Genomic DNA, 18,554 nt, shown 5'->3' on the forward strand with positions numbered 1-18,554 from the left:
TGAGTCAGTCCGGGCACCGCCCCTCTGCGAAGCCAATAGCTCGGGACGGGAGCTGGAGGGGCGGGGCGAGCCCTGCAGGCGGCGTCGTGATTGGCACTCCGGCTCCCGCAGCCGGCGAGGTTGCCCCGACGTCTGGCCCTAGAACCCCGGGCGAGTGCGTATCCACAAAGTTTGTCAGCTCCGAGGCGCCGTAGTGGCTTTTACCCCGGCCGGGTGGGCCGGGCTGGGCGACTGAAGCTCGGGTCAGTGTAGGACATCCTGATGGCTGCGGTGTTTCTGGTAACGCTGTATGAGTATTCGCCGCTTTTCTACATCGCAGTGGTCTTTACTTGCTTCATCGTGACCACCGGCCTGGTATTGGGATGGTAAGTGCCCCATGATTAGAAACAAGGGACGTAGGGGCGGACAGCTGGGGTAGTGGTGGTCGCGGAGGGCAGCGGAGGAGGGGTGCATCGGCGCCGGGGGATCCAGCGGGGCTGGGGCGCCCGGCGCTGTGGGGAAGCTGGTGTCGTGAACTCCGACTGGCTCCAGGAGCACAACGAGGTGCGGTGTGCACCTGCATCACTGCTCTGCATCGCTGTGTCGTCCCCGTCGCTGCGGGTATCTGGGGGTGGTGCCGGGTCGAGGTATTTTACCCAGCTTTGTTTCTAAGAGATAAAGCGGTCTGTCAGGGCCTGGTCTCGGTGTTGGGATAGAGTGCTTGACCGGCAGGCTTCTGTCCCGGATTGGGGCCTACGGTGTGCCCGGAGTGAATTGGTCACCTGCGGTACAGTGCACAGACGTGGACAGTAAGCACAGCTGATTGTTGTTCTCACCAGAATTGAGGACTCGGCCTCAGATCTTTGAGCCTAACTTATAACTGAACTCCGTTACCGTTTGAGAATTTAATGGTTTCTAGATACATTCCACGCATTTTGAAGTAACATTTAGTCGGTGGAACTGTGAAGTCATAATTTTAGAGCTGGAAAAGACCTTTGAGATAAGTTACATTAACGGGTAGGGGCAGTTTACGCATTGGAGACAGGGAGAATAGACTGTTAGATAATCCTTGAGCAATTGTTCTAGCTTAGAGATTCTAAAATTTCTCTTTTGAGGAGATGCCATTGTATCATGTTTAGAGAAGCCTTATAAATACAGCTAGTTGAAACCATTTTACTAATTCATCCATTGCGGAGGGAAACATGAGCTCGATTTTGAAGAATCAGTGTTTTGAGAAATAAATGAAGTTAAATCTGTATGGTAGAGAATAGAAGACATCTCAGGGGTACAGCATGAGCAGAGAGACAGAGGAAGCGTGTTAGTGAATAGATCTGCCTGTGTAAAACGAATCTTAAAATACCCTTTGATCACATATATAGGATTACTTTACAGAAAGGAAACAAGCCCTTGTTAATTTCTGAAACTATATGCCTTCTTGAGAAACTAAGCCCAGTCTTAATATTTCCATACTGCCTCTCACCCTGCCAGCTGTTGAACACAAAATTCCTTGTTTGTGGGTGGGAGAAGACTAAAACCAGTCTTACACAATTTGTTATTCTTTTTTTTTTTTTAAGATTTTATTTATTTATTTATTACAAAGAGAGAGAGAGAGAGATCACAAGGAGGCAGAGAGGCAGGCAGAGAAAGGAAGGGAATCAGGCTCCCTGCTGAGCAGAGAGACCCATGTGGGGCTCGATCCCAGGACCCTGGGATCATGACCTGAGCCGAAGGCAGAGGCTTTAACCCACTGAGCCACCCAGGCACCCCCACAATTTGTTATTCTTGACTCACCAAATTTCACTGCTGTTTAATGTTCATTTCAATAAAGTTTGTAATTGGAATTTGCAACTTGGTTGCCTAAGTCAGTAAAGCAGTCTTAACACAGGATTTCTTAATGACTATAATGTCAGTGTTTTTCTCTTAAAGAAATGTGATATTCCTCCATTAAGAAAAATTGATACCTAGTTGACCATTGCATTTTATCCTTAAATTTTAATTTTCTGGGGATGCCTGGGTGGCTCGGTGGGTTAAGCGGCTGCCTTCAGCTCAGGTCATGATCCCAGGGTCCTGGGATCGAGCCCCGCATCGGGCTCCATGCTTGGCGGGGAACCTACTTCTCTCTCTTCCTCTGCCTGCCCCTCTGCCAGCTTGTGCTGTCAAATAAATAAATAAAATCTTTAAAAAGAATAATTTTCTGTAGGCCAGATAATTAGATATCTTAGGTATAGTACTGGGAAGAGGAAAATGAGTGAGGGCCACATGGCTAATGATGGCAGTATCTGTGGGTAAGGGTAGTCAGGAACCTCATGACCTCATGTTTGTACTGGTTAAGAGACAGACTTTGGAGTCAGACAGACCTAGATGCAAATTCTGGCTCTGCCAAGTTTAGGACTTGTTTTGAAAACGTAATGACTGCCTAACCACTCCATTTGGGTATAACTTTGAAGGGTGGCAGGCCAGATAACTAGAATTTTTGGAAGTCTGGGCTAAGTATTGGTGAAACGGTGTAAGTCCCAATCACTTTCTGTCTAGTTATCTTGAACCTAACTCAACCATTCCCTTTAGCTGGTCTACCTTTGTCTATATAGGTAAACTTTTTACTAGTGTTTATTTGCTAACATAAGCCAAGGCAACGGGTACATCGAATAGCAACAAAGAAAACCATGTAGATCTCATAAAAGCAACTTTCTGATAGTACCCCAGCCAGAAGGTAAACCCATGAATCCACTTTGCTTTTCACCTGTGTCATGTTTTTTTAACCTCCCAAAATATAATCCCTATTGGTTTTGTGTCTTCGCCATTATCGCAGTACTGCTCTGATTTTCTTTTCCACTGCTTCTTTTTCCTGTTCTCCTTGTCTGCTTGCACTGTGTGGGAGTAGAGAAAGAACAGGAACATCTGAATCCCAATAGCAAAGAATCGTGCCACTGAAGTATGGTATTTCTCTTTAACTCTTGGTGGTTTTGTGAGCTCTAATAGCTCACATTTATTAAGTTCTTGCTATTTGCCAGGTGCTGTGCAGAAAGGAGACCAAAAAGGCCATACATCCTTTAACAGTTTCATATAATCGGGGACCCTAACTCTGCAGCTGCCCCCTGCTTCCTCTTGACTACAGATTATTAAGCTATTGTCCCTCAGCTTCGTAGCACCCCTTTAGATTCTGTTTTGTGAATCTGGGGCAGCACCTCTAAACCACATTTCTTCTTTGCTAGCTGGCTGCCTAGCAGGCTTTGCCAGCAGGGGAGGGTGAGTGGAAGGGTAGAGGACAAGAGGGCTTGCTGCTTCCTGTGTGATTCTTTTCTTGTCTGTCTCACCACAGTGATAGTGCCTTACTCTGGCATTAACAGTTGGCCCCAGTTTTTCCAATTTGTAGTTTTCCACTCTCTTAGAACCAGCCCATCACACCCCTTCGAAGATATCAATACCCTTTCCTCAGATCTGAGTCCCAGCTCCATGGCAGTTCTTGCTCCAAATTTCTCAGCTGTAGTAATTCTCTTTATTCCTGTTTTGGAGTGATAGCTGCTTCCTACCGGTACTACTTCTATGATGCTCACTGTCCCCTTTTAGCGTTTTCAGTTCTTCAGCATATGGTTAACAATTAACCATATTAAATTCCCTCTGTTAAAATAGCTTTTGTAGTTTTGGTCTCCTGGTTGGACTTACAAAAGGTATTAATAAAGAAATTGTTACTACAATCGGAAACCCCAGGGAGGGGAGAAGCTTTCAAAGATGGGCTTCAGCAATTGCTTTGGTCACATCTTTGGCTCCTTGCCAACATGATATAAGGTCCTAGTAATCCATGGCAATTATTTGCATAGTGATTCATCAGATTACTACCTTTGATTGATTGTGATAAAATGATTTCTGAAGTGTTTAATGTGGCTAAAGCACTTTTTGACTATAAGGACTGAGGGATGGATGGGATGGTTGCTTCTCAGATCACTGGAGCCCTTACAGAAAGAAAATGAGAAGCTAACATCTTAAAACACTCAGGGCAACCCTTAGAGAGTCAGAGAGGTTCTGGGTTCTAAAGCACTTTATTTCATGTAGCCACAGAACTAAACATTGAACACAGTTTTAATTGTGCTGCTAATAGAATTATACAGCTTTGTCGATGTCTCGTTGAGGACACTGAGTGGGAAGAACCAGACCCCTGAGACTTGGAATGGGAACATCTGAATTGGCTTGGATAAAACTGAGAGTCTTGAAACCCTGGTCGCTCTGACTCTCCTTTATAACCTTTCCTAGAGTAATTGCTTTGCAAAGGATGTCTATACTCAAGACCTATCTTTATAACCTTTTGCTGTGAGGCCCAGATCTCTTCATGTTCCACAGGACAGGAACAAAATCCAACTTGGTTGGAAAGAGCTTAGCCTCTAAAAGATGTGCAAAATTTTGCTAATTTGTGCCATTGCGGACAATTGATTATAAATAGATTAGGCCAGGAAGGATAGAATGTAACAGTAAATCAGATAAAAAGTGAATTTATTTCTTTTCTTTTCTTTCTTTATTTTTCAGTAGGCTCCACTTCAGTGTGGGGCCCAAGGCAGGACTTGAACTCAGGACCCTGAGACCAAGACCTGAGCTGGGACCAAGAGTTAGATGCTTAACCAACTGAGCAAGCTGGGTGCTGGAGATAAAATTTATTGATCTGGGTGTCTTCTCAAGAAATTCTGAGTCTAGCCCCGCATCGGGCTCTCTGCTCAGCGGGGAGCCTGCTTCCTCCTCTCTCTCTGCCTACTTGTAATCTCTGTCTGTCAAATAAATAAATAAATTAATTAAAAAAAAAAAGAAATTCTGAATCTAAGGTATTAACTCAGATGTGGTTGACTGAAACTTGGACTCAGTGGTGGCCTATATGTAATAAGGTTAAGGTGCTAGAACTTTCCTGGCATAAGGAGGAAAGAATCTAACGATTTAGAAAGATAAGAATATTGGACTGGATTTATTATGTGCAACCTGCACACCCATCCCCCTACTGCATCCTTTAAGACTTCACAGAAGACACATTTTTCATGAGGGCACTGAGAAATAAATTGCCGAGAGGAGACTTGTATCCTTGAAAATCTCTGTTCTCTCTAGGCTGTTTGTGATGGTGGGAGCTCCTGACCTGAGGTCCAGTGGCACCTCACCGGAGTCGAGTTGGACATATGTTCCATAATGGGCAGTGGAGGACAAAGCAGAGAATGTTTTGGCTCACAAGGATTTTTGGCGGTGGCTAATGGATTAGAGTGTCTCTAGGAATAAAATAGATGGGCAGCCTACTAAATGCTACATGAACTACATCGAAGGAGAAACTCCATGTCTGGAGCCAGAAACCTGACTTGAGTGGTCACAACGGCGAGTTACCACCTTTCACCCAGTTTATAGATATAAGCCAATCCATAGACCTGGAATGTCTGATTAAGGGGAGGTTGGGTCCCCTAGAGAAAGGACCCTGTACCCTTCTGTGCTGCCACAGGACATACTCTAAATCGTCCTCCAGATCTTTCTCAAAAGCTGTTGTCTCTCAGAAGCAAACATGCTCTTCTGTACTCTGCGTGGTAATACTGGGACGGGGACTTTGTATGTTCCTCTTATCGTTTGCTCCCTATTAGAATCTGCCAGTAGACGATGCTAGAAAGAAACAGGAAGGCTGGAGGAGGAAGAAGGGACTTCCTCTTAACAGTTTGCTTCCTTTTCCTAGTCTGCATTCCTGTGGCACTGCCCTTTGCCCTGGCACTGGCAGTTGACCTGAGTAGCAGCGGTTTATTTTAGTTGACAATTTTTCCTAGAACTAGCCTCATCACACTCCTTCAGCGGTATCAGTGCCAGCTGGCAGCACTCCTACCACAAAAGTCTGCATGCCAGCTCTGGGGGATCCCTTATCTAAGCTTCTAAATTGTAATAATCCCCACTCTGTGGGGCACCTGGGTGGCTCAGATGTTAAGTGTCTGCCTCCAGCTCTGGTCATGATCCCAGGGTCCCGGGATCGAGCCCCACATCGGGCTCCCTGCCTGGCAGGGAGCCTTCTTCTCCCTCTTCCACTCCCCCTGCTTGTGTTCCCTCTCTCACTGTGTCTCTCTCTGTCAAATAAAGAAATAAAATCTTAAATAGTCATCATCATCATCATCATCATCCCCATCCCCACTCTTCCCTTTGTTTTTCCCTACCCTAGGAGTGATAACTGCTTCGTGCTAGGATACGTTAGTGTCTCCTTCTTGCATTTTCAGTCTTTAGTACTTGATTAACAATTCTTTGTATATTAGATTCTTTACATTAAAATAATAGATGTGGCTTCTGTCTCCTGCCAACCCTACCTGATAGACTGACCTTGACTATTTCTCATCTCACTTGTTGAATGCAGTAGGATGTCTGTGTATGATGAGGTTGGTGATGAGGTACAGATTCTTCCTTAGGAAAAGAACATGACTGGTTTGTATTTGTTTAGAGTGCACAATACTCCACCCTTGCATTGGCAAGGTTTTTTTTAGAGGAATCTAGAAGAAAACACGAAGCTGTTAGAAACAACATTTCAAGCCTTCGGAGGGCCTTAAGGTCACTTATTTTAAATCCTCATTTTACAAGTAAAGGCACGGAGTTTTCAAGACTGGGTCATTGTCCCAAAGTCCTATCATTAGCACAGCAGTTCCCTCAGAGACAATCCTCTGAGTTTACCCACGAATGGCTTTTATATCCTGATCCAGTGTCAGTATCCAGCTACTGCATGAGACCATCTTTGGGAGATCACCGTGGAGAGAAGGCCCCCCAAATTAACAATTGCATGTCTGTTTTCTGATTGGCTTGAGGACTCAGAGCTGAAGGGGTAATAAAAATTGTTTACTGCTAAACCTAAAATTTTATCTTCAAAGTAACCTTTATTCATGAGGAGCTCTATGAGATTCCAGACACAAGGAAAGGAGGTCTGGTCTACCCATTCAGCCTCTGATTAAAAGCTTTGGAAGTGTATGCTGTATAAGACATTATATAAGCAATAAGAAAAAATGTGGTCAGAATTGGAGGTCCGGGGCTCCTGGGTGGCTCAGTGGGTTAAAGCCTCTGCCTTCGGCTCGGGTCATGATCTCACGCTCCTGGGATCGAGCCCCACAATGGGTTGTCTGCTCAGCGGGGAGCCTTCTTCCTCCTCTCTCTCTCTCTGCCTAATTCTCTGCCTACTTGTGATCTCTATCTGTCAAATACATAAATAAAAATCTTAAAAAAAAAAAAAAGAATTGGAGGTCCACAGATTATTGCTGTGTTAGAAGTTTAAACATTATAAACAAGTATAATAAACAATTTAGAAATAGGAAAAAGCAGGGGTGCCTGGGTGGCTCAGTCATTTGGGTGTCTGCCTTCTGCTCAGGTCATGATCCTGGGACCCTGGGATGGAGCCCTGCATCGGGCTCCCTGCTTGCTGGGGAGTCTGCTTCTCTCTCTCCCTCTGCCACTCCTCCCTGCTTGTGCATGCACACTTTCTTTCTCTCTGTCAGATAAATAAACAGAAATCTTTTTTAAAAATGGGGAAAAACAGAATTATAGAAAAATCCAGGAGGAATAAGTATAAAATTGTAACAGTAAAGGAAAGAGAATAGAAAATCCTCTTTAAGGTAAAAAGGGGGACAAAGTTTAGGTAGAAGAAAGTAATGAATGTTTAGAAGCATTTGTTTAGTTGGTATGTCATTACTAACAGTTGCCATCTTGACTTCAAGTGGAAAAAGATAAAGATGAATTTATCATTGAAAAGATAGATTGAAAAGATTGAAAAGAAATTGAAAAGAAAACTTGTCAGTTTTCTCTTTTACTATTTTATTATTCCTTGTAATGTCGTATCAGCTGTGATCTGATATACAGGGCATCAACGTCTTTATTCTAGTTTTTTATTAAAAATGTGGAAAAAGGAGCACCTGGGTGACTCAGTGGGTTAAGCCTCTTCCTTCGGCTCAGGTCATGATCTCAGGGTCCTGGGATCAAGCCCTGAGCCCTGCATCGGGCTCTCTGCTCAGCGGGGAGCCTGTTCCCCCCTCCCCGCCCCCGCCTGCCTACTTATGATCTTTCTCTGTCTGTCAAATAAATAAATAAAATCTTTTTTAAAAATGTGGAAAAGACCAGATGTTAGGATGGTGGCCAGAGAAACGTCATTGGGTCTGTTTACCAGTATTTCACAGAACTATTTTTCAGCACCAATCATGGATTACTATTTGACCAGTCTCCAATTTTTAACCTTATTTCAGGTCATCTCTGCATATAGGCTTTTGAGTAATATGTTAAGGATAGAAACATTGATCCTCATCGAGCAGGTGAAAGTTGTGAATTTTTGTGCAAAAATGAGGAATTTCATGCTGGGTCGGGTATGTGAAAAGGTTTAGGATTATAGTAGGCTGAAAGTTCGCCATGAGTCATCTGTGTTGTCAGCTGCCCCAAAACCAGCTTACATGATCTCAGACTACATTAAACATAATGCTTTGGAGAGGTGTGGTCAGACTGTGTGCAATGTCACTCTAGTATATGGTGAATTCTATCCTCCCTCACTCCCCAACACTTGTTTCCCTCAAAGTGTAAGGATATTGAGGTAAGGGGCGCCTGGGTGGCTCAGTGGGTTGAAGCCTCTGCCTTCGGCTCATGTTATGATTCCAGCATCCTGGGATCGAGCCCCACATCGGGTTCTCTGCTCAGCGGGGAGCCTTCTTCCTCCTCTCTCTCTGACTTGCCTCTCTGCCTACTTGTGATCTCTGTCTGTCAAATAAATTAAAAAAAAAAAAAAAAAGGATATTGAGGTAACAGGGCTGGTGAAGTCAGATATGGACCCAGAGCCTTGATTCAGCATTGGCCGTTCTGGTCATGCTTGACTAAGTCCTTTAAGAGGACAGGAGTACAAAAATGTCCGAGATCTTAATTCAGAAATGTGGCAGTGTCAGGACATAATTCAGATACACCAGTAATGGAAAGCCAAAGAGCAAGAGCATTAACCTTAAAGGAAAAAGTTAATAACTGTGTGAAAACTAAGAGCTCTGTTCATCAAAAGATACCAGTATGAACGTGAAAGGTAAGGTGCAGGAGGGGTGAAGCTATATCCAACAAAGGGCTCACATTCAGAACATATGAAGAATTTCTATAAATAAAAATAATCAGTCATCTGAGAAATAGAAATTAAAACCATAGTACACTGCCACCACATACCTACCAGGTGGCTAACAAGGTTTTGGCAAGGATTTGGCGCAAGGGGAGCGTAGGAGGGTAAATTGATGTTACCCCGTGGAGTGATCTTTAGCCTTCTCCAAGAAGTTGAAGAGGCACAGACCTTCTGGCCAAGAAATACCATTCTCAGTGTATGTGGACCTAAGAAAAAATGGGGGTACATGCATGTGCACCAAGTGCTTTGTATGACAATGTTGATATAGGCATTATTCGTGATGGCCAGAGTGAGGACAACTTAAATGTCCATTAAGAGTAGAACGAGGAGGGACGCCTGGGTGGCTCAATTGGTTAAGCAGCTGCCTTCGGCTCGGGTCATGATCCCAGCGTCCTGGGATTGAGTCCCACATCGGGCTCCTTGCTTGGCAGGGAGCCTGCTTCTGCCTCTGCCTCTGCCTGCCATTCTGTCTGCCTGTGCTTGCTCTCTCTCTCTCTCTCTCTGACAAATAAATAAAAATCTTTAAAAAAAAAAAAAAGAGTAGAACGAGGAGGCAAGTTATAGCATATTGATTGTACAGTAGAATATTACATAGCTACAAAGATGTGCTAGGTATAGCTACATGGATAAATCTGCAAGCATAACATTATAAAATAGGAAGTAGAAGTGTACACAGCATCCTTCCACTTACATAACAATTCAGAAACAGGTACACTAAATTACAGCAATTGAAGTCAAGATAGTGGAGAGGGAAGGGATAGTGCCTGTGAGGGGACACCAGAGACTTTCTGAGAATATTGTTCGGGTTCTTCACCTGAATACCAATTACTTTCTAATTCATTGAACTATGTTTTATGTACTTTCTGTATGTTATCCTTCACGGTAAAAAGGTTATGTGTGATACAAAGGCCAAGGGTTTAGCATGATCCATAACACCAATTTTAAAAGATATATCCGACTCAAATCGAGGACCTTAGGCCATTAAAAAATGCAGACCCAAGACAAAGCATGAGGCGGAGAAATAAAAAATCTAGGGAGATGAATTTCTTCTAATAATAGGTGTGGTTTGGGGGCGCCTGGGTGGCTCAGTGGGTTAGGCCTCTGCCTTCGGCTCAGGTCATGATCCCAGGGTCCTGGGATGGAGCCCACATCAAGCTCCCTGCTCAGTGGGGAGACTGCTTCCCTCTCCCCCTCTGCCTTCCTCTCTGCCTATTTGTGATCTCTCTCTCTCTCTCTGTCAAATAATAAAATCTTTAAAAAAAAAGAAAAGAAAATGTTAGGTACAATTTGATAAAATATCTGAAATATAATGGTTGAACCTACAGTAGAACTGGACAAAATGAGCTCTGAATTCCAGTATTTACTGCTGGTAGTGTGGGTGTAAGAAGCCAGGCAGTGGGGGTAAAGAAAAAAAAAGGGGGGGGGGTAGGTGGACGGTAGGAAGAATTAAAATGATGAAGGGGCCAGGAAATAGAATGAGTATATATAGCATAGAATGGTGTTTTCTCCCCTTGTTTTTTTTCACTCCAAGGGATGAAGGAAAGAAGAGGGAGGTGTTATCTTATGGCTCTCATGGGAAGATTATATCTTGTGTCCTACCATTTCACATTCCTGACTTAACCGCTAAAAGGCACTGGGGCAGTGTTGGGCAGTGGACACAGTGGCTGCAGGGTAATGATTCTAAGGTTCAAAAAGGAGAAATTACTGGATTTGTTCTTTCCCTCTAGCTCTTCTGCCAACCCCTGTGTCTACTCCATCATCGGCATTATCATCGCTAGCACTTACTTAGTGCCACACTCTGTTACAAGGGTTTCCAGATGGGAAATCAATTACACAAAGGTTGAGCGATTGCCTAAGGACACATAGCTATTAAGTGTCTTGTTCCTGATTTTAGGAGGAAAGCAGTTTTTCATTAAGTACGATGTTAGCTCTATATATTTATCACTGCCCTTTACCAGGTTAAGTTCCTTTACATTCCTGGTTTGCTGACAGTTTTTATCAGGATGAGACATTGGATTTGAACAAGTGCTTTTTCTGCATGTATTGAGATGATCATATAGTTTTTCTTTTTCAGTCTGTTAATATGGTGAATTATGTTAAATTTTTAATGTTATGTTAAGCCATCATTAGGTCATGATATATTAGCCTTTTAACGTATTGTTGGATTCCATTTGTTAACATTTTGTTAAGTTTTGCGTCAAGGCGCCTGGGTGGCTCAGTGGGTTAAAGCCTCTGCCTTCAGCTCAGGTCATGATCCCGGGGTCCTGGGATCAAGCTCCACATTGGGGCTCTCTGCTCGGCAGGGAGCCTGCTTCCTTCTCTCTCTGCCTACTTGTGATCTGTCTGTCAAACAAATTAAAAAAAAAAATCTTGAGAAAAAAAAAAGTTTTGCATCTATTTTCCTGAGTGATACACGTCTGTAGTTTTCTTGTGCATCTCTGCCCTTTCTCTGCAAACTGCATGAAGTTGTCCTTCAGCTCAGTGATGTTTTGGGTGATTTGGTTTTTTTTTTTTTTTTGTCTAGCCTTTTTCCTCTCTCTGTTTCATATTGGATCCTTTCTGTTGATAAGTCTTCAAATATACTAATCTTTTGTTCTATAATGGTAAGTCAGCTATTAATTTCATCCAGTGTATTTTTCATCTCAAATATTGTATTTTTTCATCTTCAGAAATGGATTTGGGTCTTTTTAAATATTTTCCACATCTCCATGTAGTATGCTCAATCTTTACTTACTTTTTTGAAAATATGGAGTATAGTTATAACAATTATTTCAATGTTCTTGTCTACTAGTTCTAGTATACCTGTCATTTATAGGGTCTATTTCTTTTTGATTATTTTCTCCTTTTTCTTTGCATGGCTGTTATTTTTTTTTAAGATTTTATTTATATATTTGACAGACAGAGATCACAATTAGGTAGAGAGGCAGAGAGAGAGAGAGGGGGAAGCAGAATCCCTGCTAAGCAGAGAGCGCAGATGCGGGGCTCGATCCCAGGCCGCTGGGATCATGACCCGGGCCGAAGGCAGAGGCTTAACCCACTGAGCCACCCAGGCGCCCCTAGAGTGTAACTTTATAGTGTGTGTTACTTTTACTGGTCTTCTCTTGGCATTAGATTTATTGAAGTGGTTTGAAATTTTGGTTTGCAAACTTAATTTTAATAGTTTTCTTCCCTACCCTTTGTTATCACCCTTGCTGCTTAACCATTTTACGATTGTCTCCAACCCAATTCCTAGATGCCTCCTAGTTAAGGACAGGTATTATAATGACATTTCTTCTTCTTCTTCTCCTTTTTTTTTAAGATTTTATTTATTTATTTGACAGAGAGAAAGAGATCACAAATAGACAGAGGCGGGCAGAGGCGGAGGGGGAAAGCAGGCCCTGCTGAGCAGAGAGCCTGATGCAGAGCTTGATCCCAGGATCCTGAGATCATGACCTGAGCCGAAGGCAGAGGCTTAACCCACTGAGCCACCCAGACACCTCTTATGATGACATCCATATTGATATTGTCCTAACCCAGCGCCTGGATTCAAATTATGAACCTCGGTCTGGCTCTTATTTTGAATGGACAACCTATAAAGTCCTCTTACTATGGGAAGGCTTACTTGCCACTGCCTGCTGCCAGACTTGGGACCTATCAAACCCTGGCATCAGCCTTACTCATTCCTTTATATTTATTTCCCTTTTTTAGAACCGTAAAGATTGTCTTTGAACCCGCTATGTCTCTTTTTCTCCTACCATTTTATTATTAAAATTTTTAAACATACAGAAAACTTGAAAAAATTATACCATGAATATATATATGCCCATCACTTAGGTTCTACAATCAGTATTTTAGTATAGAGTCTTTATTTCATATTTGTCCATCTTATTTCTTGATCACTTCAGAGTAAATTGTTACTCTTCCCATAAACACTAAAGCATTGCGTATTATTAGCTGGAGCTCAACGTCTGGGTGTTTTGTTTTGTTTTGTTTTGTTTGGGGGGAGGGAGTAGGAAAGGGGAGAGAGGGGCAGAGGGAAAGGGAAAGAGAGCCCGATGTGGAGCTCGATCTCACGACCCTGAGATCATGACCTGAGCCAAAACCAAGAGTCAGATGCTTAACCGACTGAACCACCTAGGTGTCCCTCAACATTTTTGTTTATAGTTCCTTCTTTTTCTTTCGAAGTAATATTTATACACAATGAAATATACAAGTCTTCAGTGTTATTAAATGCATCATCTATACTCAAACCTCTTCACAAGGTATGCAACATGACCATCACCAGAGAAAGTTTCCTCATGCCATTTCCTGGTCAGTCCATACCCCTTCCCCCTGCCGCAGATGCAACCATTGCTCTGTTTTATATTTCTACTATGAATTAGTTTTGCCTGCTCTCAAATTCTATATTACAGAATCATAGAGCGTGTACTCCTTTGTGTAAGACTTCTTTTGCTCAGGATGTTGTTTTTGAGATTTGTCCATGTGGCTCTAGCAATAATTTATTCCTTTTCATTGCTGAATACTACTGTTCCTTTGTTTCAACACACCATGGTTTGTTTGCTCATTTCAGTGGGGTCTTTTTGATTTCTATGTTTATTTTTTATCCACCACTGCTAAGTGTCTGGAGAGAAGAGAGTGCATCAGAGTATGAATGCCATCCTATTAATTTTAAATTACTTTTTCTTAATTGAGTGAACTAAGCTGCTTTCTAACTTGATAACGAATTGAGTTGGGTCCGTTTCATTTTCCTTTTCATCTGTTCAGTGTGCATTTTCATAGCTTTACCTGAAATTTAAAAGTAGAAAACATGTTATGTAAATGAAGTGCTATATTTGGTGTTCAAATAAAAATTCTCCTGGCCCATAAATAATATCAGATAGTCTACATGTTAAATATGAATTTGCTTTTATATCATGTAAAAAGTTCACTAACTCTTATCATGTTTTTACTGTCATATTAAGTATAATTAATCTCTAATGACTGTACTACTTTGTTATCACCAACAATATTAAAATAGAACTCTTTGTTTCAGGAGTATGTCAGTTCAGCCAGCTGAACAATATATTGTATGGGGCCTCTCATCTGTCACTTCTAGATTAATTCTGTAATATAATGTAAACTGAATAAGTTAATCTCTTTTTGTGGTACTTGTGTTAAAAGGAATAATAATGAAGCCCAACATACTTCACATATAACAAAGTTTCAACATTTGCTAGAATTATGTATTATTTTATTTTTATTTTTCTTCAGGTTTGGTTGGGATGTTCCAGTAATTTTGAGAAATTCAGAAGAGACCCAGTTCAACACAAGAGTTTTCAAAAAGCAAATGAGACAAGTCAAGAATCCTTTTGGCTTAGAGATCACCAATCCATCTACAGCTTCAATTACAAGTTGGTGGCTATTTTCCAAAGATCGTTTTCTTTCTATGCCCCTTTCCTAGCATTTTTCTTTCTACATTGCTTTTTCTTCATTAGACTCAACAAGTATTTATTGAGCACCTATTTTATTCTGGGCGCTGTACAACATAGTGCTTTGTACTATAGTTACAAAGATTAATAATTCACCGAACTTGCTCCTCGGGAACTTAATCAACTAGCAAACAGAGGCATTCGTGTGAGAGGAATCAAGTATCTTAACTGTTAATGAGAATAGTTTGTTAGGACACTGCCATTTTCATGGGTCTTGAGTGCAGTGAAAAAGGTATGGATTATATAGCATAAACAGTTACTGTAAGGGTGCTAACCTCCAGAACAAGTGTTTTTAATCTGAAATTGTGGTATTTTGGGTCTAAGTTATTTTAGTATAAGATGTTATTCTGGGAGATGGTAATAATAGATGACAATTGTTTGTTTCTGTGCTTACTTGGAAAAATAAATTGTCTGCAAGACTATCTAGGAACCATTGGAGTGAGGGAAAGAAAGGGAGGGAAGAAGGAAGGAAGGAAGGGAGGGAAGGAAGAAATGATTAAATTCGGACATATTCAGGAAAAGCTTCATTAAAGAATGTGCTGATTCTGTCTTATTTATTTACTTATTTATTTGTTTGTTTGTTTTTGAGTAGAGTCTTGAAAGATAAGTAAGTGTTTATCACATGGGGTTGGAAGATATTCTAGGTAGAGAGAGAAGCATGAACAAAGCACCAGTACAGAAATAGAATAAGACAGAAGAGAAACAATAAGTAGTTTGTTATGGATAAAACACAGGGTAGAGCAGGTAAGAGAGAAGAGTAGGGGAAGACAGGTTCTTCACAGGGGCCCTCCATAGACAGATCCTATTACCAGGATAAAAAATACAGGAGGAGCAGCAGGTTTTGGAAGAAAGGTAATGACTGCAGTTTTGAACTTCTGGACTTAGAAATGCTCTTGTAGCAGGTAAGTAGAGACACAGAGTAGGAAGTTCTAGGTACAGTTCTGTGGCTCTACAAAGATTCTTGGGCTGAGACCGTATCACCCTTTATACTTGGTCAGATTTCTGGAATCTTAAAAACACCCCAAACTTTCTCAATGTTTTATCATATTGTACCTACTGCCTTCTTCCTCTTCCCTTCACAGTCAAGCTTCTCAAAAGCAGGTTGCATTTGCCTTCTTCCCTTAGCCTGCTTTACTTTCACTCCTCAAATCAGTGCAGTCTGGTTTTTGCCTATGTCTCTCTGCTGAACTGGCTTTCCCTGAGGTCACCGATCCCCACTTCTGCCCCCCTACCCTGACCCTCAGGCATTGTAGGCCTGAGTTAACACTATTTCTGCAGAGTTTAATAGAGTTGACCAACCCTTCCTTCTTGATAGCCTGCTCCCCTGGCTTCTGTGACTCTTCTTGTTTAGTCATCTTTCTGTCTCTAACTTCCAGAATCACATCAAAAATCAGTGTATTGGGTGACTCAGTTGGTTAAGCATCTGACTCTTGATTTTGGCTCAGGTCATGATCTCAGGGTTGTGAGATCGATCCCTGAGTCACTCCGTGCTCAGCAGGGAGTCTGCTAGAGAGTCTTTCCTTCTCTCTTTCCCTCTGCCCTCCCCCGCTCACATGCGCTCTATAAATACATACATACACACATGCATACATAAAGTCTTTAAAAACATCAGCGTGCTTACTCAATAGGACTTATCAATCTTAAGTAAATACTGATTCATAATGAAGTAGTACAAAATTTCTTATTCTTCTTTAGCTATAAATACTATATTATTATCCTATGAATTGAAGAGAACTAAGGACCTCTTTTTTTCCCCTCTAATGATAGATAAGGGGTTTGTTCTGACATTTTTCACTCGGGAAGACCAAATTTCAAGATCTGACGAGAAAATTATCCTATTTAGAAAACATGCCTAATTAAAATGTAGAGAACAGTGGTAGTTTGGTGACCTCTGACCTCTGTGGTCAGGCTCTTGCACCTGCTGCCATGTCACACTGGGCTCTTGAGTAGGACTGCCCATACAAAAAGTTGCCAATACAAAGCTGTCCTTTCTGCTACGTAGTTCCACAAGCTGGGAAATGCTGAAAAAGTAAGAACTGATAAATTATAAGCCAACAAACACAGGATACTTGTGAGGTAGAAAGTGGGAGGAAATCTGCCAATCTTCCTTTCAGGCAGAAATAGTATCAAAAAGAATCTCCCCTGCCCCTCTATAAATGGTAGAAACAAATGAAAAGAAGAAGACCTCAGTAGAAGACCTCTCTCAGCTGTACACAAAATTTTTTTTATTTATTTTTATTTATTTTTTTAAAGATTTTATTTATTCATTTGACAGAGAGAGATCACAAGTAGGCAGAGAGAGAGAGAGATGGAAGCAGGCTCCCCACTGAGCAGAGAGCCCGATGCGGGACTCGATCCCAGGACCCTGAGATCATGACCTGAGCCGAAGGCAGCAGCTTAACCCACTGAGCCACCTAGGTGCCCACAAAAATTTTTTTTAAATGTGTGGATTTATAACATGCTTATTGAAGTATTTTAATTTTTAAAATACTGGTGCTGGGGTGCCTTGGGTGGCTCAGTCGGTTAGGCATCTGCTTTCAGTTCAGGTCATGATCTCGAGGTCATGGGATCAAGCCCCGTTTTGGGCTCCCTGCTCAGCGGGGAGTCTACTCCCTCTCCCATTGCCCTCCCCCGCAACCTTGTGTTCTCTCTCTCTCTCTATCAAATAAATAAAATCTTTTAAAAAATAAAATGACCAGTGCCTATCATTCATTATATGTCTTCTTTGGGTAAATAAGGAGAAGGAATTTGTTGGGAATTATGTTTCGCAGGATAAAATTCATTTGTTTAAACTGTGGAACAGAGGATATCATTAAAGATGTCTAACCAGGCCATTAAAATAATGTTCTGAGCAATAGTTGTGACATTTTAAAAGGTTATTTCATTTGGTGTGCAGATAGTTTAAAAATCCAGGTCTTTTTTCACCACTGTTCCCAAGGTGCTTGGCATGTAGGGAGGGAAGGGGAATATCTGGAGATCTGATTTACTTGAAAATGAACAAGAGAATCAGTTTTAATCTTAGTCCTCTGGTTCTTTTTAGCATGGGTGCTTGTTGGGATTTCTTTTGTTGTTATGTGATGATACTGGATTTGGATTTATGGTATTTCCATGTCCCCAGTGTAAGAAGCTCTAATGAAATTGAAAGGAGGTATTCAGGGTTTGCTAGTTGAGTTTAATTCTTTTGGGTCAGAAATTCTCTTGTCCCTTTGTGACAGCTTCCTCATATTTTGGCTCATTCACCCTGGTGAGACCTAACAAAGGTGAAAGGGTTAGACAAAATGACACACATAACATTTTCGGAGGAGTTTGTGAACCTACGATGTAAAACTTTCATCTCCCAATACTCCAGATTTATTATCCTCATGCATGATCACCTGTACTCTAGTTCTTTCTCAGGGATTCTCCTCCAGAAAGTCTGTGGCTTTTCTGCTCTGTTGTTTCTTCTTTTTTTAATGCCTCAACTCATTGACTCTCGTCCTTGTTTTTTGCAGTTTTTTGCAGGGTTGTCTCATATGCGGGGCTCCATTTGCCTGTTACAACTAGGCATGTAAGGGCAGGTTGAGGGAAATCATCCCCGTGCTGCTTCAGTTAGCTTCGATTCTGACTTTTCTGGTTTAAGGCTGTGTTCCAAGTCTGCTGTTGCAGTCGATCTGAGACAGCATTGTGTTTGCACTGAATCTTAGAAGACTGAGAAAATGTAGGAATGGGAACTGTCTGCAGAAGAAGTGGGAAAAACAAAAGGGAGAACAGTTTTGCCTGGGGGATTTGAACTGTCCTCAGTTAGTGTTAATCAATACATTCTCTTTTCAGTCTATGTCATGGACAAGTGTAGGAGAGATTGTGGAGAGTAGAATTTACAGATTGTATTCTCCCTTCTCATTAACTTATTAATTTCAGAGGCATACATGTTGAAGTCTGATTAGTTTCCAGTTGTCAGTAGTCTCTGGCGCTCTCCCCACTTTAGTCACACATATGCAGTCTGTAAATAAGCCTTTTATGCAGCTCTGAATCTCTAGAAC

At 41.7% G+C, this 18,554-nt stretch overlaps 1 protein-coding gene across 2 annotated transcripts in view; it reads left to right on the forward strand.

Moving 5' to 3' along the window:
* Positions 1-123: 123 nt before the first annotated feature.
* The window catches only part of CGRRF1 (cell growth regulator with ring finger domain 1), a 31,867-nt gene continuing 13,436 nt past the window's right edge, over positions 124-18,554 (forward strand). Inside the window, exons 1-2 of one of the 2 annotated variants that reach the window (XM_047736858.1) lie at positions 124-365; positions 14,318-14,457. In XM_047736858.1, coding sequence (XP_047592814.1) covers positions 262-365; positions 14,318-14,457 — 244 coding nt within the window. In that variant the 5' untranslated portion in view covers positions 124-261. The remainder of the gene's footprint in view (positions 366-14,317; positions 14,458-18,554) is intronic. The other variant, XM_047736857.1, reaches the window with a different exon arrangement.

Source organism: Lutra lutra, chromosome 7 (assembly GCF_902655055.1).
Source record: "Lutra lutra chromosome 7, mLutLut1.2, whole genome shotgun sequence".
NCBI lineage: Eukaryota > Metazoa > Chordata > Mammalia > Carnivora > Mustelidae > Lutra > Lutra lutra.